General features: G+C 54.9%; 2 protein-coding genes across 2 annotated transcripts in view; both read right to left on the bottom strand.

Moving 5' to 3' along the window:
- Nucleotides 1–798: 798 nt before the first annotated feature.
- On the bottom strand, nucleotides 799–13,136 carry LOC147119943 (ADP-ribosylhydrolase ARH1-like). The gene is made up of 3 exons (XM_085985386.1): nucleotides 12,633–13,136; nucleotides 3,572–3,932; nucleotides 799–1,943 (listed from the first exon to the last, which is right to left on the bottom strand). The coding sequence occupies exons 1-3, from the start codon at nucleotides 13,018–13,020 to the stop codon at nucleotides 1,517–1,519; spliced, it is 1,176 nt and encodes a 391-aa protein (XP_085841512.1). The 5' UTR covers nucleotides 13,021–13,136; the 3' UTR covers nucleotides 799–1,516.
- A 4,359-nt stretch (nucleotides 13,137–17,495) lies between these two features.
- Nucleotides 17,496–26,119, bottom strand: part of cfap410 (cilia and flagella associated protein 410) — a 104,745-nt gene continuing 96,121 nt past the window's right edge. Inside the window, exon 7 of the mRNA XM_085985385.1 lies at nucleotides 17,496–19,202. Coding sequence (XP_085841511.1) covers nucleotides 19,068–19,202 — 135 coding nt within the window. The 3' untranslated portion in view covers nucleotides 17,496–19,067. The remainder of the gene's footprint in view (nucleotides 19,203–26,119) is intronic.

Genomic DNA, 26,119 nt, shown 5'->3' with positions numbered 1-26,119 from the left:
TTCAGTCACCTACCCCATTCCACCATCCATTTAAAAAGCTGCATGATTAGAACATGGATGTAGCAGCACCATACTAAAAATGATCAATGTCAACCCCAGCTTCTGCAGTCACTCCACATATCTGAAGTCTCACATCCCTGGTACCATTCCAGTAAATCTCTCTGTACCCTCAGGCCTTGACATCCTTCCTAAAGTGTGGTGCCCACAATTGAACACAATATTCCAACTGGGGCCTAACCAGTGATTTATAAAGGTTTAGTGTAACTTCCTTGCTTTTGTGCTCTATGCCTCTATTTATAAAGCAAGCTATCCTGTATGCTTTTTTAGCAGCCTTCTCAACAAGTCAGACTTGTGTACATACACCCCAGGTCGCTCTGTTCTTGCATTCCCTTTAAAATTGTACCATTTTGTTTATATTGCATCTCCACATTTTTCTTTCCAAAATACATCACTTCATGCTTCTCTGTGTTAAATTTCATCTGCCATGTGTCTGCCATTTCACCAGTACTCCTGAAGTCTGTTACTATCCTCCTCATTGTTTACATTTCCAAGCTTTGTGTCAGCTGCAAACTTTGAAATGATGCACTGTATACCCAAGGCCAAGTCATTAATATGTAGCACAAGAACTATACATTATTTGTTTGCTCCACAGACCACTCTCTAGCCATTTCATGGTCTTCACTCAGTTTGTAACTTGGCTCAGTCTTGTTCGCTGCATCTCTCCCAGTACCAGGACATGCCACATATTATTGGTCAGAGAGGGAAAGAAACAAATAAAAACAAGTTCATTTCCTAAAGCTCAGTCAGTAGCCTTTTATATTTTATTCAGCACAATCCAAACTAATTAGTTTTATACAAGCAGCAAAAATAGTGCAGATTCCTGACCTGAAATAGGGTCAGAATGCCACGAGAGATTTACTCACCACCCCTTTCAATGTACTTCATCACAAAAGAATGATTTCCTCACTCCCATTGATTATTAATTGCATACAGGCGGCAACAAAGGAATGGAGGGATATGGGGGCAGGGTGGGAGAGTAGCAGGAGGCTTGTGTGGAGAAGAAACACCAGCGTAGACTGACTGGGTTGAACGGCCTGGCTCTGTGCTCTAGATTTAATAGTCATTGTCCTCCAGCAGGGACAAAATACCTCTAATCATTTAATCAAAAATGCTGCAGTTTAACACACCCTCCCTTTCCACTGCAGGTCAAAGAGGCAGGGACCTGCTATTGAATAATCAATGGGTAGCATGTCCCACAAAACAATTCTCCAACCACCACCCAAGGGGAAGAGTCCTCCACCTCACTTATCACCTCTCCCGTAACACGGTACAGGCTGGGAACTCAGTGTAACACTCAAAAAAAAAACAGCCCACAATTGAGGTGCAACACTGAGGGAGGTCTGATTGTTTGAGATTTGCTTTAAATGGAACCAACCAATCAATTGACAGTGGGGCAGGCTGTCTCTCCAGTTAATTCAACAGTAGCTGAGTTATAACAGGAGTCTTCCAGCACACGCTATTTCATCTGATCCTTATCTGATGAGCAAGAATCTGGATGGCTTAAACAGAACAATTGCTTTGCCAGGATTTCCAACCTGCCCCTATATTCTAGACCTTTGTAGTTGGATATGGGAACCTTGTCGAGGCCATACATTGCTCCCCACCAAGCTGCAGCTATAGCACCAGTAGAATCGCTATCACCGCCATGGAAAATCCCTCTGTTGCAGAGCTCTTCCCAGGAATTGCCCGACCCCAGGATGGCATCGTAAGCTATCATGGGGGCATCATGTCCGCTGGCCCCACCCCAGCCCGAAAAGCTGACAGAGGTGTAGAATTTGTCACGTTCCGTCACACCATATTGCTTGGGGAAAGTCGGCTTGGATACCCCATCCATAATGCCTCTCTCCTGAAGGTACTTATTCCATTGGTCTTCAAAGTAGGACCTGAAATAAAGAGAAAAGGAGATGAATGATTCAACTTTATGGAGGTTTTTTAACCCTCAAGCTCCATATGAAGGTGGTGCACTCATTTTAAGTTTGTTTCATTTAAAAAGTTCAGCTGAAATACATCACTACAGTATAAAAAATGTTACAAAATATTTACTTCAGAACAGAAATTTCAATCCAGTTTTCCAAATATTAGCAGTTACGCTATTTTGCAAAGTTAAACTGTGTATGATCAGTGAGCAGGTTTAGTCATCCCAGAGTGACAAGATTAGAGAAACTGCTCACTGGCACAGGGAAGACATTAAAACAGAAGGCCACACATTTCCCTGTCACACTTCAGGCACTGTACACACTTACTGCAAATTTCCTGTCACAGTTCAGGCACTGTACACACTTACTGTAAATTTCCTGTCACACTTCAGGCACTGTACACACACTGTAAATTTCCTGTCACACTTCAGGCACTATACACACTTATTGCAAATTTCCTGTCACATAACACAGCTGGATCATTAACTGAAGCATCAAGGCTGACGGGTCCTTGGCTAAACATCTCATCCGAAGGACAACACCTGTGACAATGTCCACGTCAGCTTAGGTTGCAAGCTCGAATCCATGACCTTCTGACCCAGAGTGTTACCTCTTGGGCTGAGCTGACACAAGGAGCAGTTATCCTTCATGTAAAGGATGAGCACAATTTGCAGCTCAACTCCATCTGCCAGGCAAGTCCAGTCATTCCAGAGATGTGGTGCAAGCTGTGGGAAGCAGCATTGTTAGGAGATGTGCTAACACAATTAAAATTATCAGGTACGGTAGCATAGTGGTAATGTCACTGGGCTAGTAATCAGAGGCCTGGACTAATGATCCAGAGACAAGAGTTCAAATCCCACCATGGCAGCTGGGGAATTTAAATTCAGTTAATAAATAAATCTGGAATAAGAAGCTAGTACAGGAAACTGTGTGCTATCCGGCACCGACGGGACCGAGCTGCTGCCATTGCCTAAAAAATGCCGTACACTCCAGAGTTAATGTTGAAAGATACGGAGATTCTTATCTCTGTATCTGACAACAATCACTGTTGCTTAGCAACAGCTTCTAAACACTCGTGTGTGGCTGCAAGAGTCTGTAGCTAAAGCTGTTGCTATAGCTACAGACCTTGCACTGCTTGACTGTGGAAAAAAAAGCAAAGAAAACAAACAAGAATAAAAAACGGCACCTGATTTCTGCCGGTGGCTCCAGTTTGCCGGATAGCTCACCTCTGGATAGCACAAAGTTTCCTGTATCATGAAACTACCGGATTGTTGTTAAAAACCCATCTGCTTCACTCATGTCCTTTAGGGAAGGAAATCTGCTGTCCTTACCCGGTCTGGCCTATATGTGGCTCCAGACCCACAGCAATGTGGTTGACTCTTAACTGCCCTCAGTTGTATAAAGAAGTATACTGGCTGTGGGAGTGCCTTCACGGACTGCAGCGGTTCAAAGCGGTGGCTCACCGCCAAGTGCAATAAATGCTGGCCTTGCCAGCGATGCCCACATCCAATGAACTAATTAAAAAAGGGCAATAAATTGTACAAAGTACATGCTCTTACAAATGGAAAATGAACAGTGCAAGATTTGGCACCCACCATGCAGCCAGGTTTTCAGCAGAGTAATGCTCAGCTTTTTCGACATAGCTCTTTGCTTTCTCCAACACCTCCATTAGGCCCTTCCCCCAGCTCACTACAGGTTTCCCATTCACAGCATATGCCGTGAACAACGCTGCAGCCACTGAGCCCAGGTAACCAGTGGGGTGGTGGTGAGACATTCGGCCGCTTTCGACAGCTACTTCAATCAGCTTCTCTAACTGATCGTCTTGGGAGAATCGCAGTCCGATACACATGGCCCGCATTGCAGCACCACATCCACCCCCTTTAGGATTGAATGGGATCTTCCAGCCATCAGGACGACCTGGTCGCAGTAATTCAATGCCATGCATACACGTTAAACCTGGCAAAAAGAAAACAATGGGTATAATACTCACTTAATATTGACCATATGCACGCTGAGAAAAATTAATTGCCTTTAATAAACAGAGACCACTTATCCCAACATATATATAATAAAAAGGTAACCCTATTGTTATCTCCCAGTTATGTATCATTACCTCACCAAACACAGCAACTTGCCCGATCCCACCCGAAAAAAATGGTCTCAAACCAAAACCAAAGTTTCAGGACTGCACACATGAAAATATCGTCTGTCACTACATATTTGATTTACTTTTTCTTAAGGTCACCAACACTTCAAAAGTAATTCACTGGATGTGAGGAAGTGATAAGCCTTTGTTTTCCCGCTGACCGCAAATTCCGGGCCATGATAAATAAAATACAAACATCTCCCAGGGGCGCGCTCCCTCTCTCCCCTATCCCGGGGGCGCGCTCCCTCTCCCCTGGGACGCGCGCTCTCCCACTCTCCCCTATCCTGGGGGCACGCTCCCCCTCTCTCCCCTATCCCGGGGGCGCTCTCCCACTCTCCCCTATCCCGGGGGCACGCTCCCTCTCCCCGGGGGCGCGCTCTCGCCCACTCTCCCCCTTCCCTCTCCCCGGGGGCGCGCGCTCTCCCACTCTCCCCCGGGGCTCCCTCTCTCTCTCTCCCCCTCCCCTCTCCCCGGGGCTCCCTCTCTCCCCCTCCCCTCTCCCCGGGGGCTCCCTCTCTCCCCCTCCCCGGGGGCTCCCTCTCTCCCCCTCCCCTCTCCCCGGGGGCTCCCTCTCTCCCCCTTCCCGGGGGCTCCCTCTCTCCCCGGGGGCTCCCTCCCTCCCCGGGGGCTCCCTCTCTCCCCCCGGGGCTCCCTCTCTCCCCCCGGGGCTCCCTCTCTCCCCCTCCCCGGGGGCTCCCTCTCTCCCCGGGGGCTCCCTCTCCCCGGGGGCTCCCTCTCTCCCCTCTCCCCGGGGCACGCTCCCCCTCCATGGAGGCGTGCGCTCCCCCTCCACGGAGGCGCGCGCTCTCCCTCTCTCCCCTATCCCGGGGGCGCTCTCCCACTCTCCCCTATCCCGGGGGCATGCTCCCTCTCCCCGGGGGCGCGCTCGCCCACTCTCCCCCTTCCCTCTCCCCGGGGGCGCGCGCTCTCCCACTCTCCCCGGGGGCTCCCCCTCTCTCTCCCACTCCCCTGTCCCCGGGGGGGCTCCCCCACTCCCCTGTCCCCGGGGGGGCTCCCCCACTCCCACTCCCCTGTCCCCGGGGGGGCTCCCCCACTCCCACGTCCCCGGGGGGGCTCCCCCACTCCCACGTCCCCGGGGGGGCTCCCCCACTCCCACTCCCACGTCCCCGGGGGGGGGGCTCCCCCACTCCCACGTCCCCGGGGGGGGGCTCCCCCACTCCCACGTCCCGGGGGGGGGGGCTCCCCCACTCCCACGTCCCCGGGGGGGGGCTCCCCCACTCCCACGTCCCCGGGGGGGGGCTCCCCCACTCCCCTGTCCCCGGGGGGGCTCCCCCACTCCCACTCCCCTGTCCCCGGGGGGGCTCCCCCACTCCCACTCCCACGTCCCCGGGGGGGCTCCCCCACTCCTACGTCCCCTGTCCCCGGGGGGGGCTCCCCCACTCCCACGTCCCCTGTCAGGCTCCCCCACTCCCACTCCCCTGTCCCCGGGGGGGCTCCCCCACTCCCACTCCCCTGTCCCCGGGGGGGCTCCCCCACTCCCACGTCCCCGGGGGGGGCTCCCCCACTCCCACGTCCCCGGGGGGGGCTCCCCCACTCCCACGTCCCCGGGGGGGGCTCCCCCACTCCCACGTCCCCGGGGGGGGCTCCCCCACTCCCACGTCCCCGGGGGGGCTCCCCCACTCCCACGTCCCCGGGGGGGGCTCCCCCACTCCCACTCCCCTGTCCCCGGGGGGGCTCCCCCACTCCCACTCCCCTGTCCCCGGGGGGGCTCCCCCACTCCCACTCCCCTGTCCCCGGGGGGGCTCCCCCACTCCCACTCCCCTGTCCCCGGGGGGGCTCCCCCACTCCCACTCCCACGTCCCCGGGGGGGCTCCCCCACTCCCACGTCCCCGGGGGGGGGCTCCCCCACTCCCACGTCCCCGGGGGGGGGCTCCCCCACTCCCACGTCCCCGGGGGGGCTCCCCCACTCCCACGTCCCCGGGGGGGCTCCCCCACTCCCACGTCCCCGGGGGGCTCCCCCACTCCCACTCCCACGTCCGCGGGGGGGCTCCCCCACTCCCACGTCCGCGGGGGGGGCTCCCCCACTCCCACTCCCACGTCGGGGCTCCCCCACTCCCACTCCCACGTCCGCGGGGGGGCTCCCCCACTCCCACTCCCACGTCCCCGGGGGGGCTCCCCCACTCCCACGTCCCCGGGGGGGCTCCCCCACTCCCACGTCCCCGGGGGGGCTCTCCCACTCCCACGTCCCCGGGGGGGGGCTCCCCCACTCCCACGTCCCCGGGGGGGGCTCCCCCACTCCCACGTCCCCGGGGGGGCTCCCCCACTCCCAATACAATGCAATACAATACAAATCGCTTTATTGGCATGATAAGGTACATCTTATGTTGCCAAAGCATCAAGATACATTTATGGTTGAACACATAAACGCGGTTCCATTCATACAGTGTATAAACAGGTATATCCCTGAGTTTAAAAATATACAATATACTCTTGTCTTAGTTTACTGGTTGTCCCTCTGTTCATGGCAAGCTGTAACATAGTGTGCCGCCAGTGTTACACAGCTTCTCTCCTCCCCCAGTAGGAATGGGAGTTTTTGGTTGTCAGTCAGATTTCTGAATTCAGGGCATATTTGTGAGAATTTTTGGTAGAAATTCTCTCTGATGCCCTGATATTTTCCACAGGCTGTGAGGAAGTGCATCTCTGTCTCCACTACTCCCTGACTGCAGTGAGAGCATATCCTGTCTTCTCTTGGCAGCCTGGTCTGCCTTTTTCGATCGCTAGGCTATGTTCGCTAAGTCTGTACCTTGTCAAGGTTCTTCTCAGTTTATTATCCTTTACCATGGTCAGGTAATCAGCTATGTTGTATTGTCTGTTTAGGGCCAAGTAGCAATTGAGTTTGCTTTGGGTTTTTGTTGTTTCTGCCCAATATGACAGATATTTTTCCTTTTGCTTAGCGACGATTGTGTTGGGTCGAATTCTTTGTGTTACCCTGTCACTGTCCTGGGACTGGTTATTGTTAGTATTGTTATTAGTTACTTTATTGAGTCCCAGGACTAGTTGACTGAGGGTATTCTTCTTTATGGTCAGCTCTTGGCATTTCAGGGCGTCGTAGTGATAGCACTGGGGGTTGCTCATTTGTAGGTGATTCCAAAATTTGGTGGCTCTTTTTTGGATAGTGATTATTAATGGGTATTGGCCTAGTTCCGCCCTGCATGCGTTGTTTACTGTTTTCCTTTGAGTCCGGAGGATACTTTTACAGAATTCCGCATGTAGGATCTCAATTGGGTGTTTGTCCCATTTTGCAAAATCTTGTTGTGTTAGTGGTCCCCAGACCTCACTGCCATAGAGTGCAATTGGTTCAATTACTGATTTGAAAATTTTGAGCCAAATGCTAATTGGGATTTCTATTTGGATTGATTTTTTGATGGCATAGAAAGCCCTTCTTGCTTTCTCTTTCAGTTCATTCACAGCCAGTTTGAAGTTTCCCGTAGAACTGATTTTTAAGCCCAAGTATGTGTAGTGAGTGGTTTGTTCAATTTTGGTTGTTCCTACTGTGAAATTTATTGTGGGTCCATGTTGTTTGGATCTTTGCTGGAACACAAGGACTTTGGTTTTTTGGGGATTTATTGTCAGGGCCCAAGTCTGGCAGTACGACTCCAGCAGGTCCAGGTTCTGCTGTAGACCCTCCTTAGTTGGTGACAGCAGAACCAGGTCGTCGGCATAGAGGAGGAATTTAACCTTGGATTCATATAGGGTGAGGCCGGGTGCTGCAGATTGTTCAAGTAGTTTTGCCAATCCATTAATGTAAATATTAAAGAGTGTCGGTGAGATTGGCGAGCCCTGCGTCACCCCCCGCCCCTGTGGGAAGTATTTTGTTTGTTTGTCTCCAATTTTAACTGCACATTTATTGTTTGTATACATTGATTTAATTACATCATATGTTTTCCCTCCTACCCCGCTTTCGATAAGTTTCAGGAATAAACCGTCATGCCAGATGGAGTCGAAAGCCTTCTGGAAATCTACAAAGCATGCGTAGATTTTGCTTTTGTTATGGTGAACGTGTTTGTCAATTAGGGTCTGTAGGGTGAAGATATGATCGGATGTTCTATAGTTTGGCAGGAATCCAATTTGGCTTTTACTCAAGACATTGTGCTCTTCAAGGAAGTTTATAAGTCTTTTGTTTATGATGCTACAGAATACCTTCCCCAGGTTACTGTTTACACAGATGCCTCGATAGTTGTTTGGGTCGATTTTGTCCCCACTTTTGTATATGGGTGTTATGAGTCCTTTGTTCCAGATGTCAGGGAAATAACCGACACTCAGAACCAAGTTGAAGAGTTTTAGGATAGCCAGTTTCAGTTTGTCGTCTGCGTGTTTAATCATCTCGTTTAGTATGCCGTCTGTCCCGCAAGCTTTTCCTGGTCGCAGGTCCTTGAGTTTTTCAAGAAGTTCTTTTTCTGTTATTATGGCGTCTAGCGGGTTTTGGTTATCTTTTATGGCCATTTCAAGCTTTTCTAGTTTTTTGCGTATTTGGTGTTGCTCTGGTCCTAGTGTGTTTTTCTGGTATAATTTTTCAAAGTGGTTTACCCATGTGTCCTCATTTTGAATGGACAAATCGTCGTGTTGTTTTTTGTGTAGTGTTTTCAAGTTTTCCCAGAAACAATTGGAATCAATGGATTCCTCCATGGAGCTGAGTGTATTCTTAATATATTGCTCTTTTTTGGTTCTGAGTGTTTTTCTGTATTGTGTTAGTGTCTGACAATAAGTAAGGCGTAATTCCTCGTTTTCTGGATGTCTGTGTTTTTGGTTTGATAGTTTTCTAATTTTTTTCCTCATGTTATGGCAATCATGGTCAAACCATTTTTCATAGTTTTTTGTTTTGGGTTTGTTCTTGCGAGCTTTCAAGTTTGCATTTGTTGCCAAATTATCAAAAATATTGTTTAGTTTACTAACTGCCCGGTTTACGCCTTCTTTATTGTGAGTGTATATGTTATCCAGAAAGGTGTCTAAGAGAGCTTGAGTTGATGCATTGCTAATTGTTTTCTGGTATTTTTCCGTGTCATTTTTGGCCCATCTGTACGATTTTTTGGTGTTGTACAGTTTACTGGGTTGTGTTTCTATGTTGTTTGTTTCTGTCTTTTTGAGAAACATAGTAATTTGGCTGTGATCTGACAGTGTTGTTTGTGGTTTGACTGTGAATGCTCTGAAAGAGGATGGGTCCAAGTCTGTAATCATATAGTCTACTGTGCTGCAGCCAAGAGGTGAGCAGTAGGTCGATCTTCCTAGGAGGTCTCCTATGAACCTACCATTGACAATGCACAGACCCAGGTTTCGACAGAGCTGTAGTAGCTGTTTACCGTTGGTATTTGACTGCTTGTCGCAGTTATGCCTGTATGGAAGGGAAGGGATGTCAAAGTGGTTATTCCCGAAAATGTAATTGTTTCCCTGATTATTGGTGAAGTCTGGTTCTTCGCCCGTTCTTGAATTGAGGTCCCCACAGATCAACACGTTCCCCTGGGCCTGGTATTGGATAATTTCCCCCTCCATGTTGGAGAAGGTGTCCTCTTTGTAGTACGGGGGGGGGGGCTCCCCCACTCCCACGTCCCCGGGGGGGCGGGGCTCCCCCACTCCCACGTCCCCGGGGGGGCTCCCCCACTCCCACGTCCCCGGGGGGGGCTCCCCCACTCCCACGTCCCCGGGGGGGGCTCCCCCACTCCCACGTCCCCGGGGGGGCTCCCCCACTCCCGCTCCCACGTCCCCGGGGGGGGCTCCCCCACTCCCACGTCCCCGGGGGGGGGCTCCCCCACTCCCGCTCCCCCGTCCCCGGGGGGGCTCCCCCACTCCCGCTCCCCCGTCCCCGGGGGGGCTCCCCCACTCCCGCTCCCCCACTCCCACTCCCCCGTCCCCGGGGGGGCTCCCCCACTCCCGCTCCCCCACTCCCGCTCCCCCACTCCCGCTCCCCCACTCCCACTCCCCCGTCCCCGGGGGGGCTCCCCCACTCCCACTCCCCCGTCCCCGGGGGGGCTCCCCCACTCCCACTCCCCCGTCCCCGGGGGGGCTCCCCCACTCCCACTCCCCCGTCCCCGGGGGGGCTCCCCCACTCCCACTCCCCCGTCCCCGGGGGGGCTCCCCCACTCCCCCGTCCCCGGGGGGGCTCCCCCACTCCCCCGTCCCCGGGGGGGCTCCCCCACTCCCACGTCCCCGGGGGGGCTCCCCCACTCCCCCGTCCCCGGGGGGGCTCCCCCACTCCCCCGTCCCCGGGGGGGCTCCCCCACTCCCACTCCCCCGTCCCCGGGGGGGCTCCCCCACTCCCACTCCCCCGTCCCCGGGGGGGCTCCCCCACTCCCACTCCCCCGTCCCCGGGGGGGCTCCCCCACTCCCGCTCCCCCACTCCCACTCCCCCGTCCCCGGGGGGGCTCCCCCACTCCCGCTCCCCCACTCCCACTCCCCCGTCCCCGGGGGGGCTCCCCCACTCCCGCTCCCCCACTCCCACTCCCCCGTCCCCGGGGGGGCTCCCCCACTCCCACTCCCCCGTCCCCGGGGGGGCTCCCCCACTCCCACTCCCACTCCCCCGTCCCCGGGGGGGCTCCCCCACTCCCACGTCCCCGGGGGGGCTCCCCCACTCCCACTCCCCCGTCCCCGGGGGGGCTCCCCCACTCCCACTCCCCCGTCCCCGGGGGGGCTCCCCCACTCCCACTCCCCCGGGGGGGCTCCCCCACTCCCGCTCCCCCACTCCCGCTCCCCCGTCCCCGGGGGGGCTCCCCCACTCCCGCTCCCCCGTCCCCGGGGGGGCTCCCCCACTCCCGCTCCCCCACTCCCGCTCCCCCGTCCCCGGGGGGGCTCCCCCACTCCCGCTCCCCCACTCCCGCTCCCCCGTCCCCGGGGGGGCTCCCCCACTCCCGCTCCCCCACTCCCGCTCCCCCACTCCCACTCCCCCGTCCCCGGGGGGGCTCCCCCACTCCCACTCCCCCGTCCCCGGGGGGGCTCCCCCACTCCCACGTCCCCGGGGGGGATCCCCCACTCCCACTCCCCCGTCCCCGGGGGGGGCTCCCCCACTCCCACTCCCCCGTCCCCGGGGGGGCTCCCCCACTCCCACTCCCCCGTCCCCGGGGGGGCTCCCCCACTCCCACTCCCCCGTCCCCGGGGGGGCTCCCCCCACTCCCACTCCCCCGTCCCCGGGGGGGCTCCCCCACTCCCACTCCCCCGTCCCCGGGGGGGCTCCCCCACTCCCACTCCCCCGTCCCCGGGGGGGCTCCCCCACTCCCACTCCCCCGTCCCCGGGGGGGCTCCCCCACTCCCACTCCCCCGTCCCCGGGGGGGCTCCCCCACTCCCACTCCCCCGTCCCCGGGGGGGCTCCCCCACTCCCACGTCCCCGGGGGGGCTCCCTCACTCCCACTCCCCCGTCCCCGGGGGGGCTCCCTCACTCCCACTCCCCCGTCCCCGGGGGGGCTCCCCCACTCCCACTCCCCCGTCCCCGGGGGGGCTCCCCCACTCCCCCGTCCCCGGGGGGGCTCCCCCACTCCCACGTCCCCGGGGGGGCTCCCCCACTCCCACGTCCCCGGGGGGGCTCCCCCACTCCCACTCCCCCGTCCCCGGGGGGGCTCCCCCACTCCCACTCCCCCGTCCCCGGGGGGGCTCCCCCACTCCCACTCCCCCGTCCCCGGGGGGGCTCCCCCACTCCCACTCCCCCACTCCCACTCCCCCGTCCCCGGGGGGGCTCCCCCACTCCCACTCCCCCGTCCCCGGGGGGGCTCCCCCACTCCCACGTCCCCGGGGGGGCTCCCTCACTCCCACTCCCCCGTCCCCGGGGGGGCTCCCTCACTCCCACTCCCCCGTCCCCGGGGGGGCTCCCTCACTCCCACTCCCCCCTCCCCGGGGGGGCTCCCTCACTCCCACTCCCCCGTCCCCGGGGGGGCTCCCTCACTCCCACTCCCCCGACCCCGGGGGGGCTCCCTCACTCCCACTCCCCCGTCCCCGGGGGGGCTCCCTCACTCCCACTCCCCCGTCCCCGGGGGGGCTCCCTCACTCCCACTCCCCTGTCCCCGGGGGGCTCCCTCACTCCCACTCCCCTGTCCCCGGGGGGGCTCCCTCACTCCCACTCCCCTGTCCCCGGGGGGGCTCCCTCACTCCCACTCCCCTGTCCCCGGGGGGGCTCCCTCACTCCCACTCCCCTGTCCCCGGGGGGGCTCCCTCACCCCCACTCCCCTGTCGCCGGGGGGCTCCCTCACCCCCACTCCCCTATCGCCGGGGGGCTCCCTCACTCCCACTCCCCTATCCCCGGGGGGGCTCCCTCACCCCCACTCCCCTATCCCCGGGGGGCTCCCTCTCCCCCACTCCCCTATCCCCGGGGGCTCCCTCACTCCCACTCCCCTATCCCCGGGGGCTCCCTTTCTCCCATCCCGGGGGCTCCCTCTCTCCCACTCCTCTATCCCGGGGGATCCCTCTCTCCCACTCCTCTATCCCGGGGGCTCCCTCTCTCCCCTGTCCTGTCCTAGGGGGGCGCGCCTCTTCCCCCTCCCCAGGGGGCTCTCTTTCTCCCCTCCTGTACCTGGCGCTCTCCCCGTCATGTCCTTCATACAGTGCTGGTATTCCTGGGCCAGCCTGTCGTACAGCTGCTCCGGCCTGTCCTCGGGCCCCCCGGCCGCCAGGGCCTGGGCCGTGGCCAAGTGCATCACCGTGTCGTCGCTCACCATCCAGCCCGACACATCCAGCCGGCACAGACCGCCCAGCTTTCGCAGCTCGGCCTGGATCACCGTGCCGCTCCGGCAGAACTCCCAGCTCTCATTGCAGAAGCCCAGCGCGTCGCCCACCCCGCTCAATACCATGGCCGCCACGTAGCGCTGCAGTAAGGCCGCCATGAGGCCGCTCCCCTGGCCAGTGCACAATCGGTTTTGACGCAGCGCAGAGCAGCGCACCCTTGGCATGTCACGTCCCATGCAATGACGACTACTTGGTGAGGATAAGTGCGGACTCTGGCCTGGAGAGCCGCCTACTTGGTGAGGGTGCGCGCCGGCCGGCCGCCATCTTGGTGAGGGTGAGTGCGCGCTCCGGCCGGAAGAGCCGCCATCTTGATGAGGGTAAATGCGCGCTCCGGCCGGGAGAGCCGCCATCTTGATGAGGGTGAATGCGCGCTCCGGCCGGGAAAGGCGCCGTCCTCAGTGCCACAGCTCTCGCTATCTTTCCTTGGAAAGTAGTGGGCAGTAATAGCAAGGGACGCAGGTTGATTAAAAGCCTGACAGGCATGAACCGTCTTTATCTTTCGTGGCAGCGCTCGGGCCTGATTCGCTGGGCCCTCCTTCAGCGCGGCCCCTCCGACACTGCGGCCCTCCCTCAGTACTGCCCCTCCGACGATGCGGCGCCAACTCAGCGCAGCGCGGCCCCTCCGACAGTGCGGCGCTCCCTCAGTATTGACCCTCCGACAGTGTGGTGCTTCCCTCAGTACTGCCCATTCGAACGTGCGGCACACCCTCAGCATGCCCCGGCGACAGTGCAGCCAATCTGACAGTGCGGCGCTCCTTCAGTACTGACTCTCCGACAGTGCGGCGCTCCCTCAGTACTGACCCTCCGACAGTGCGGCGCTCCCTCAGTACTGACCCTCCCACAGTGCGGCGCTCCCTCAGTACTGACCCTCCGACAGTGCGGCGCTCCCTCAGTACTGACCCTCCGACAGTGCGGCGCTCCCTCAGTACTGACCCTCCGACAGTGCGGCGCTCCCTCAGTACTGACCCTCCGACAGTGCGGCGCTCCCTCAGTACTGACCCTCCGACAGTGCGGCGCTCCCTCAGTACTGACCCTCCGACAGTGCGGCGCTCCCTCAGTACTGACCCTCCGACAGTGCGGCGCTCCCTCAGTACTGACCCTCCGACAGTGCGGCGCTCCCTCAGTACTTACCCTCCGACAGTGCGGCGCTCCCTCAGTACTGACCCTCCGACAGTGCGGCGCTCCCTCAGTACTGACCCTCCGACAGTGCGGCGCTCCCTCAGTACTGACCCTCCCACAGTGCGGCGCTCCCTCAGTACTGACCCTCCGACAGTGCGGCGCTCCCTCAGTACTGACCCTCCCACAGTGCGGCGCTCCCTCAGTACTGACCCTCCCACAGTGCGGCGCTCCCTCAGTACTGACCCTCCCACAGTGCGGCGCTCCCTCAGTACTGACCCTCCAACAGTGCGGCGCTCCCTCAGTACTGACCCTCCGACAGTGCGGTGCTCCTTCAGTACTGACTCTCCGACAGTGCGGCGCTACCTCAGTACTGACCCTCTGACTGCGACGCTCCCTCAGTACTGCCCCTCCGACAGTGCAGCCCTCCCTCAGTACTGCCCCTCCGACAGTGCGACCCTCCCACAGTACTGCCCCTCCGACAGTGCGGCGCTCCCTCAGTACTGCCTCTCCGACAGTGCGGCCCTCCCTCAGCGCAGCCTCTCCGACACTGCGGCGCTCCCTCAGTACTGACTCTCCGACAGTGCGGCGCTCCCTCAGTACTGACCCTCCGACAGTGTGGCGCTCCCTCAGTACTGACCCTCCGACAGTGCGGCGCTCCCTCAGTACTGACCCTCCGACCATGCAGATGCTCCCTCGGTACTGACCCCGACAGTGCGGCGCTCCATCAGTACTGACCCTCCGACAGTGCGGCGCTCCATCAGTACTGCCCCTCTGACTGCGGCGCTCCCTCAGTACTGACTCTCCAATAGTGCGGCGCTCCCTCAGTACTGCCCCTCCGACAGTGTGGCCCTCCCTCAGTACTGCCCCTCCGACAGTACTGCCCCTCCGACAGTGCGGCCCTCCCACAGTACTGCCCCTCCGACAGTGCGGCGCTCCCACAGTACTGCCTCTCCGACCGTGCGACCCTCCCTAAGCGCGGCCTCTCCGACAGTGCGGCACTCCCTCAGCGTGGTCCCTCCGACAGTGCGGCGCTCCCTCACTACTGCCTCTCCGACAGTGTGGCACTCCCTCAGTACTGACCCTCCGACAGTGCGGCGGTCCCTCAGTACTGGCCCTCCGACAGTGCGACCCTCCCTAAGCGCGGCCCCTCCAACAGTGTGGCGCTCCCTCAGCCTGGCCCCTCCAACAGTGCGGCGCTCCCTCACTACTGCCTCTCCGACCGTGCGGCATTCCCTCAGTACTGACTCTCCGACAGTGCGGCGCTCCTTCTGTACTGCCCTTCGGACAGTGCGGCGCTCCCTCAGTACTGACTTTCCGACAGTGTGGTGCCTCCCTCAGTACTGACCCTCCGACAGTGTGGCGCTCCCTCAGTACTGCCCCTCCGATAGTGCGGCGCTCCCTCGGTACTGCCTTTCCGACAGTGCGGCGCTCCCTCAGTACTGACCCTCCGACAGTGTGGCGCTCCCTCAGTACTGCCCCTCCGATAGTGCGGCGCTCCCTCAGTACTGCTCCTCCGACAGTGCTGCGTTCCCTCAGTACTGCTCCTCCGACAGTGCTGCGTTCCCTCAGTACTGCCCCTCCGACAGTGCGGCGCTCCCTCAGTACTGCCTCTCCGACAGTGCGGCGCTCCCTCAGTACTGCCTCTCTGACAGTGCGGCGCTCCGTCAGTACTGACCCTCCGACAGTGTGGCGCTCCCTCAGTACCAACCCTCCCTTAGCACTGCCCCTCCGACAGTAGAATTGGCCCAATCTGTCAGAAACCCTGTCACTTGTACTCACCAGCCCAGATAGGTTAACTTCGAGTGATAGGAACTGACCAAAGGTGATTCACAACTCATTAGGAAGCCAGTGGTTGAGCTATCGGAGCACAACGTGTCCGAGTGGAGAGTGAGAGAATCTGGTTGTTGAATATTCGGGCGATAACCTTGGCTCCTGCCATGAAATGCTAAGTTTCTGAACCATATGAAGGCAAAGACTCGCCTAAGATGTGTGACAGATGGCAGGGATGGTGGCAGAGTCCAGTACCATCTTTTGCAGCATTGTCACTGAGGGCTTTTTTACAAGGCAGAGCATCCTGGAGCAAGTGCGAGCTTCTGGACCTTCTGCACATATCCCACAGAACAGAGTGGCCTCTGACACATAACAGCATGGGTATACTGAGGAACGAGCTCCTGGGTCTGTACATAACAAAGACAAATACAGCAGGAATTCAACAGCAGGAAGTTAATTATTTATATAATTCTATGGTTTAAAATCAATATATGGTTTGATGTGTCAAGCTGTGGCTAAGTGGGCAGCACCCTTGGCTCGGAGTCAGAAGGTTGTGGGTTCAAGTCCCACTCTAGAGACTTGAGCACATATATCTAGGCTGACACTCCAGTGCAGTACTGAGGAAGTGCTGCACTGTCAGAGGTGCCATCTTTCGGATGAGACGTTAAACCGAGGCCCTGCCTGCTCTCTCAGGTGGACGTAAAAGATCCTATGGCACTATTTCAAAGGAGAGCAAGGGAGTTGTAAAAACATAGAAAAATAGCAGGAGTCGGCCATTCGAGCCTGCTCCGCCATTCAATGTGATCATGGCTGATCCTCTATCTCAATACCATATTCCCGTCATTATCACATTGCTATGTGAGGGAGTTTGCTGTGTGTAAACTGGCTGCTGCGTTTCCAAGATCACAACAGTGACTACACTTCAAAACGTACTTCATTCATTGGCTGTAAAACGCTTTGGGATGTCCGGTGGTTGTGAAAAATCACTATATAAATGCAAGTCTTCCTTCCTTCGCTGAAAGACCTGAATATTTCTGGGCCTTCAATGGCACAGGAGGACTTCTGCCTGCTCACATGATCTCTGACGGATGATTGAATTTTCCTGGGGGACGGGCTAATTTCATCTGAAGGGAGGGAAATATGGTCAATCTGTAGCACTTCAAAAGGCTGTTGTAGTTTACATGTCCAGAAGCACAGAATTTTGATTAGGAGAAAGAAAGAGAAATCTGGAGCTAGAGCTCAAGTAAGAATTCCATAGCAATATAGGGAGCAACATGGAAAGGGTCTGCACTGACCAAAACCTCAAGACTTACTGAAGCTTTGCTGGCGGTTATGTTGGCAGAGATAAGGGCAAGAGAAATGCTCCTTGGCACCCAGGGCATGATGTACCATAAATAGGAGGTTCAACCAGGTGGTTCAGGCAGTTAATGCCACCTCAATCACCCCACCAATGGCAATTCAGCACCGTAAACATTTAATTGACCTCACCAGGATGGCCAAATTAAGGGAGGGTATGTGTCCCCATGCGGAGGCTGGAATACAGAAGCATGACTTCTCTCTGCACCATCCATGACCACAGAGTAAAAGAAGAAATGAATGAGACACTTATTAGGCACAAGATATCCTCACCAAATCTCATTATCACAGTCATACATCCTTCAACTACCATTCCACTGCCCCATGTCACAGTTCCTGCAGTGTTTGAGTGAATAATAGAGAGACTGTTGCATTGCTTGCCCCAGAAAGAATTATAACAAGGGAATGCCTGCAAGGGCCTTGGTTTAATATCTCATTCAAAGGATGTCACCCCTGACAGTGCAGCAGTCCCTCAGTTTTGCACTGAAGCATCAAGTTGCATTATGTGCTGAAGTCTGGAGTAGGGTTTGAACCCATAAACTAACTCACTGGGCGAATTGTACCAAATCAGCCAAAATTCTTTTCTCACTTTCTCTATTTAAATTCTGGTCACTTTTTCCAATGCAGTTTAAAATCCAAACACCAGCCTCAATCAAATTCCAACTGGATATGATCTTCATACACTCTGAATGCTGAATAACAATTCTAATGAATGGAACTATTTCCTCCAAGCGCTTCACAATCTTTTTTTGCAAAGGTTCAGTGGAGTTAAGAGATAAAATACCAACAAATTCAGCATCTTGAAAATTCCGCTCTGAAATGCATTTCCAATTTAGCTGTCAAACTTGAAGATTGTGATATTTTTGATTCTAGAATAATTGGTTTTAATCAGATAATGTAAAGTTGCATGCATTATCAACTGGTCTGTGTAAAATGAAGAACCCACTTTGCTGAAATAACACATTTAGTTGTGCAATACATAACCAGGAGTGATTAGGTAGATGGTATAACATACCTGGGAATAATGAGGTTACTGGTTTCTAGTCTCAAGCGATGGGATAGCAAAGCTCAACTAGTTCACAAAATCAGTGATCTGATACACTACTAGGATTTTAATTTGTTGCCATTTTTCCCTGCTCCCTCCCCCAACACGTGACTCTTGGTGAATCAGTTCCATAGTGGTCTCTCTCCATCCAATACCTCTCCCAAATGGCCAATCTTCACATGCAAACACTACACAGTAAGTGTTGGTGGGCTGTTCGAGCGCAGGGGATATGACTGCTCCAATCCAAATGGCCATTATACAGGTGCTTTCCATCAGCAGTCACTAGATAGTGATTGGAAGCAGATATCCTGGGTGACATCAACCTGGGACCTCCCTGCTACTACCCCATTCAGGTCCTACACGCCGCACATTTCTGGGGATAGCTGCGCTCTATTAAAAAAAACATGTTCACAGGGGACTTTTATTCAGTTTTGGATCCACATTTGTGCCAAGAATGGATGCCTGAGCACTGAATGATTAATGTAGATAACACCAGGACAGGGAGAGAGAAAAAACTAGCAAGTGACATCAAATCCTACAGCCTGTATGGATGAAATAGTATTACATAGCTTTTCCCTGTACCCATTCCCTTTTATTGTGCAGGTACCTCTTGTACAGCAGCACAACTGTCCTCTCCAAGCTGCATTGCACCAATGTGAGTATAACTGGTGATTTCTCGCTCTCCCGTTAGGCCATGCATGGTGATTACAAGGATGATATTGTGTGTGCAGCTTCTGGTCCCGATGAACAGCTTGCAGGCAGGCAGGTACACCTGTATGTATAGCATTTGATAGATACCCTCTGGAACCAGATGTTAACCCTGTGGAGAAGTCCTTGCTTTCATTTCCTGTGACATTTCCATTACATTTTGAAACCACATCCACAGGAATGAAAATCAACTGGCTAACAGTTTGAGCCCAGGTCGGTTGCAGCTCAACTGTCCTGTTCAGTCTCTTTCCTGTGCAACATTCGGAGTTTATGTTCTGCCGTTCTGTGCACGATCTCCAGCCCATCTGCATCCAGCTCTTTCAGCAGCAGCAGAACAGCACTCAGCACGTTGGAGGTGCGCTGGAGAGAAAACCAATGCAGAACACAATTAACTACAATTTTACATTTACTAATTACAAGAAAACCTAATGATCACACTGCATGCCAATTAACAGTCCTATACATTCACTCTCCTCCCGGCATCCTCTACTCAAATCAAGACTCATCGCACCATCTCCTACTCTAACTCATTCTCTCCCAGGGCCACAAAACTATGGAACTCCTCACTCCCTCAGTCTGCCCTTCCTCGTCCAATCAACAGCCTTTTACATCCCAAGCTTGGTATTGGGTTTGCTCTTTCCAACCTTGGTGGTGTCCTGCACAATGCACCTTGGTTTTTCACTCAGCGAGTATGCAGGAAGTAGTACAGAAATAGGAAAGGACAAAAATAGATAAAGAGGAGGTGTGGTAAACCACTGTTTGTATTCCACTGTGTACATGCCTGTACATGTCTCGGCTGACTCCTCCCACGAGTCCAGGTATAAAGGTGACTGCTCCACAGTCCCTCTGTATTCTGGACCGGTTGACCACTCGAGGCACACCTTCATTCTCGTTAATAAAAGCCGGTTAGTTACTCGCTTAATCTCAGTCTTTTGAGTTATTGATAGCTGAAGTAAGATTTAAAAATGAGCATAACAGGGCACGTTTAGTAGAACGCAATTGCGCAGCAAAATGTTTAAAGATGAAATGTACTAATTATTCGTATGTTTAATTGCAGAAATGACCATACCAGTTTAGAGAGATGAAACTTACAAAAAGAGACACTGACATAACCCTTTTCTGGAAAAACGAAACTTAGTAGTGGTCAAGAGAGGGTCTCGTTTCTCAGAAATCACATGACCTGATGACTCATTTCCAAGAAATCAGAGGGGCCACAGGCCCATACAGTGAAAAGTGAAACTTATGTTATTGGTTACCTTGTAGAAGTTAGGCACACCTAGTTAGTGATTAATGTATAGACTTTTAAATCGATTGGACCTCTGGAGTAGGATGTCTCGGAATATGTGTATAACTGTGTAAACCTCAAGAGATTCGGTGGAGTTGGAGCCTTGTGTTGGGACGCAAGAGCCATAGCTCCCCAGGCCTGAATAAACCGTTTTTACTTCAATTATTGGGTCTGTCTTTCTTAAAACAAGCCAATGTTGTCGACTGTGTATATCACTCAGTCCACACTTTGGGGGCTTACATCAATAGCGCATCAATTTTATTAACAAGATTTTTATAATGGAGAAGATCCTCACACCAGCATGCCTGGACTTAGATCATCGGGAGGCGGACTCATCCACCAAGTTTACTCACTGGCTTAGGTGTTTTGAAAAATTCCTGATCGCCTCCGCTGAAACGGTCAAATCGGACGAGGACAAACTGGATGTCCTGACCTCCAAAGTGAACCACCGAGTGTACTCGGTCATCCAGGACGCGACCTTGTACGCGGATGCTATCAAGCTCCTCAAAGACCAGTACACGCGCCCAGTGAACGAGGTGTACACTAGGCACCTCCTGGGGAGTCGTAAACAACAACCTGGGGAATCGACCGAGGAATACCTTCAGGCACTGACTGTGATTGACCGGGCCTGTGGTTGTAAGGATGTAAAGGCCGCCGTGTACACAGAGGAACTTATCCGGGACGCTTTTGTAGCGGGTCACAGGTCCAATTACACCCGACAGCGACTGTTGGAGCAGAGTGACCTCGATCTCAACAAGGCCTCTGAACTCGCACTATCATTGGACACAGCCTACCGGGGCATGGACGCCTACTCCTCTGCACAGTGGACGCCGCGGGGAACGACAGCCTGGGACACGGTAGGACCGTCTCATAGCGCCGTGCCACCCCAGCCACGGCCCAACTACCGCAGCAGTGTCCCAAGGCCAGACAGCAGTGCCCCAAGGCCAGAAATGCTACTTGTGTGGCCAGGCCAAACACCCCAGAGCGCGCTGCCCGGCGAAAAATGCGATCTGCTCGGGCTGCGGGAAGAAAGGACACTACGCCAGCGTCTGCAGGGCCAAAGCCACCCCAAACCCCAGCAGCGCCACGTGTGGGCCGCCATCTTGGGCCTCCCCAGCCATGTGCGAACCACCGGAACAGCAGCCATTTTGGACGCCTCCAGCCACATGGGGATCATGGACGCCGCCATCTTGGACGACAGCCGGAACGCAGCAGGCCCCCAACACCGCCTCATCTGATACCCGCAGCGACACACCGACCCCTACGCTGGCCTCCGTTACGCTGGACCAAGCGAGACCGCACCAGCTGGCCCGGTCCACAATGGACATTAAGGTAAATGGTCACGAAACAATCTGCCTTTTTGACTCTGGGAGCACGGAGAGCTTCATCCACCCAGACACGGTGCGGCGTTGCTCTCTCCCAGTCCTGCCTGCGCACCAGCGGATTTCTATGGCCTCCGAGTCCCAGTCGGCGGACATTGGCGGCTACTGCGTGGTGACACTCGTAGTAGACGGGACTGTGTACGATAATTTTAAACTTCTGGTCCTGCCCCACCTCTGCGCTGCCGTTCTACTGGGGTTAGATTTTCAGTGCCACCTTAAGTGTTACGATGGCGTACGGTGGACCCCTCCCCCCACTCACAGTCCGCAGCCAGCAGCTTCCAAATTGCCCACCGCGCACCAGGTGCAACCTCTCCACACTCAGAGTCACCCCCCCCCCACTGTTTGCTAACCTCACCCCCGACTGTAAGCCCATCGCCACAAAGAGCAGGCGATACAGTGCCGGGGACAGGGTTTTCATTAAAACCGAAGTGGAGCGGCTCCTGAAGGAGGGGATTATTGAGGGCAGCACCAGCCCCTGGCGAGCCCAGGTTGTGGTCGTTAAGACCGGCGAGAAGCAGCGCCTGGTCATCGACTACAGCCAGACAATAAATCGCTACACCCTGCTGGACGCTTACCCACTCCCCCGTATAGCTGATATGGTCAACCAGATCGCGCAGTACCGCGTCTTCTCGACCATTGACCTGAAATCAGCGTACCACCAGCTCCCTATCCGCCCCGAGGACCGCCAGTATACTGCCTTTGAGGCAAACGGCCGCCTCTATCACTTCCTTAGGGTTCCCTTTGGCGTCACCAACGGGGTCTCCGTCTTCCAAAGGGAGATGGACCGGATGGTCGATCAAAATGCGTTGCAGGCCACTTTCCCATATCTGGACAATGTGACCATCTGCGGCCATGACTTGCAGGACCATGACGCAAACCCGAAAAATTCCTCTGCACCGCCAAACTCCTCAACCTGACGTATAACAAGGAGAAGTGCATATTCCGCACAACCCGCCTCGCCATCCTTGGCTGTGTTGTGGAACATGGAGTCATCGGTCCCGACCCCGACCAGATGCGTCCCCTTATGGAACTCCCACTGCCTCAAGGCCCTGAAGAGGTGCCTAGGGTTTTTCCTCTTATTACGCCCAGTGGGTCCCCTACTATGCGGACAAGGCCCGTCCGCTGATCAAGTCCACCTCTTTTCCCGTGACGGCAGAGGCCCGCTTAGCCTTCCACTGTATCAAGGAAGACATTGCCAAAGCCACCATGCACGCAGTGGACGAATCCATCCCCTTCCAGGTGTAAAGCGACGCGTCCGACTTTGCCCTGGCCGCTACCCTCAATCAGGCGGGGAGACCCGTGGCCTTCTTTTCACGAACCCTCCAGGGCCCGAAGACCAGACACTCCGCCGTTGAGAAGGAGGCCCAGGCTATTGTGGAGGCTGTGCGTCATTGGAGGCACTACCTGGCCGGAAAACGATTTACCCTGCTCACTGACCAGCATTCAGTTGCTTTTATGTTTAACAACAAGCAGAGGGGCAAAATCAAAAACGACAAGATCTTGAGGTGGAGAATTGAACTTTCCACCTACAATTACGAGATCTTGTACCGGCCCGGGAAGCTCAATGAACCCCCGGATGCTCTATCGCGTGGCACCTGCGCCAGCGCGCAGATCGATAGACTGCGGGCCCTCCACAATGACCTCTGCCACCCGGGGGTCACCAGGTTCTTCCACTTCATCAAGGCCCGCAACCTGCCTTACTCCATTGAGGAGGTCAGGACCATGACCAGGAACTGCCAAGTCTGCGCTGAGTGCAAACCGCACTTTTATAGACCAGACAGGGCTCACCTGACAAAAGCCACTCGCCCCTTCGAGCGCTGATTTTAAAGGGCCTCTCCCCTCCTCCGACCGCAATGTGTACTTCCTCAACATTATTGATGAGTACTCCCATTTCCCGTTCGCCATCCCCTGCCCGGACATGACCAGTGCCACGGTCATTAAATGTCTGAACGACCTCTTCACCCTGTTCGGTTTCCCCAGCTATATCCATAGCGACCGGGGCTCATCGTTTATGAGCGACGAACTCCGTCAGTACCTGCTCGCTAGGGGTATTGCCACAAGCAGGACCACCAGTTACAACCCCCGGGGGAACGGACAGGTGGAAAGAGAGAATGCGACAGTTTGGAAGGCCGCCCTGCTAGCCTTGAAGTCTAGGGGCCTTCCGACCTCCCGCTGGCAGGATGTGCTCCCCGATGCGCTCCACTCTATTCGGTCACTGCTCTGCACTGCCACTAACGCCACCCCTCATGAGAAAATGTTTGTCTTCCCAAGGAAGTCCACATCGGGGACATCGCTACCGCCATGGCTGACGTCCCCAGGGCCGGTCCTACTGAGAAGACACGTGAGGACCCATAAAACGGACCCCCTGGTCGAGAGGGTCGACCTCCTCCACGCCAACCCCCAGTACGCTTACATTGCGTACCCGGACGGGCGGGAGGACACAGTCTCCATACGAGACCTCGCACCCTCGGGGGCCGCAGTAACCCACTACCACCCCCCCCCCAACGACCCGATATCCAGCCCCAGCAGACGGAAGGCCTGGGCCCTGCGACCCGCTCGACACCTACGAGGACTACACACCAGTGCCCCAGCCTACGCGGGACTCGACGCCAGAAGCTTCACTACCCCTGCCGTCGCCACGTCGATCGCAGCGGCAGACAAGACCTCCGGAGAGACTCCAATACACTAACTTTTAATACACTTCACCCCGCCGGACTCATTTTTAAACAAGGGGTGAATGTGGTAAACCACTGTTTGTATTCCACTGTGTACATGCCTGTACATGTCTCGGCTGACTCCTCCCACAAGTCCAGGTATAAAGGTGACTGCTCCACAGTCCCTCTGTATTCTGGACCGGTCGACCACTCGAGGCACACCTTCATTCTCTTGTTAATAAAAGCCTGTTAGTTACTCGCTTAATCTCAGTCTTTTGAGTTATTGATAGCGCATCAGGAGGTACTTAAAAGTTTGGCAGCGCTCAAAGTAGAAAAGTCACTCGGTCCGAATGGAATGCATCCTAGGATACTGAGGGAAGTAAGGGTGGAGATAGTGGAGACTCTGGCCACAATCTTTTAATCCTCCTTAGATATGGGAGTGGTGCCAGAGGACTGGAGGATTGCAAATGTTACACCCTGTTCAAAAAAGGGGAGAGAGATAAACCCAGAAACTACAGGCCAATCAGCCTAATATCAGTGGTGGGGAAACTTAAGAGACATTAATCTAGAACAAAATTAATTGGCACTTGGAAAAATATGGGTTCATTAATGAAAGTCAGCACGGATTTGTTAAAGGCAAGTCATGCTTGACTAATTCGATTGAGTTCTTTGATGAAGTACCGGAGAGGGTTGATGAAAGTAGTGCAGTTGATGTTGTGTATATGGACTTTCAAGAGGTGTTTGATAAAGTACAAAATAATAGACTTGTTAGCAAAATTGAAACTCATGGGATTAAAGGGGCAGAGGCAGCATGGATAGAAAATTGGCTAAGGAGCAGAAAGCAGAGTGAAGTGGTGAATGGTTGTTTTTCCAGACTGCAGGGAAGTATACAGTGGTGTCCCCCAGGGGTCGGTGTTGGGACCACTGGTCTTATTGATATATTAATGACTTGGATATACAGGGCATAAGTTTGCAGATGACACAAAACTCAGATATGTAGTAAACAGCGAGGAGGATAGTAACAGACTTCAGGAGGACATAGACAGACTGGTGAAATAGGCAGACATATGGCAGATGAAATTTAATGCAGGTAAGTGTGAAATTATCCATTTTGGTAGGAAGAATGAGGAGATGCAATATCAACTAAATGGTACAATTTTAAAGGGGGTGTAGGACAGAGACACCTGGGGGTGTACGTACACAAGTCAGGGAGGAGGTCCTTCTGAAAGAGTATCAGGAGTTAGGATCTAAATTAAAAAGCAGGACCTCGAGGGTAATAATCTCTGGATTATTGCCCGAGCCATGTGCAAATTGGCTTAGCAGCAGACAGATTAGGTGAATTAACATGTGGCTAAAGGGCTGGTGTGGGAAAGAGGGATTCCTTTTCATGGGACACTGGCACCAGTTCTGGGACAGGAAAGAGCTGTACCAATGGGACGGGCTCCACCTGAACCGGGATGGGACCCGTATCCTAGCGGAAAGGGTAAATAGGGAAGTGGCAAAGGCTTTAAACTAGTAAGATGGGAGGGATCTACAAGAAACGTAACCAGCCTAAATATAAATAAAACAGGAAAAGAGAGCATAGGAAAGAATAAAGTAAGGGAGGACATTCATGACAAGGGAATAAATAGAGTTATAGAACAGAAGTTTAAAAAGATGGTTAAACATAAGGTGAGAGGAAATCCTATTAAAAGAGTTAAACTATCTGTACAGAAATGCACACAGTGGTCTGTAATAAAACAGGGCAGTTGGAGGCAATCATAAGTTACTAGGAACCAGACATAGTAGTGATTACTGAGACATGGCTACAGAAAAATCAGGACTGGGAATTAAACATTGCAGGGTATAACATATTTAGAAATGATAGGGAGGGAAAAAGGGGAGGTGGAGGAGCTGTACTTATTAGGGATAACATAATGGCAGTAGAAAAAAGTGACGCAGATATCAGCAAGACAA

This window comes from Somniosus microcephalus, chromosome 4 (assembly GCF_052327205.1).
Source record: "Somniosus microcephalus isolate GS21.2 chromosome 4, FLI_Smic_1.0, whole genome shotgun sequence".
Classification (NCBI taxonomy): domain Eukaryota; kingdom Metazoa; phylum Chordata; class Chondrichthyes; order Squaliformes; family Somniosidae; genus Somniosus; species Somniosus microcephalus.
Note: the sequence above shows the minus strand (reverse complement) of the source record. Positions and strands in the feature narration are given on the sequence as shown.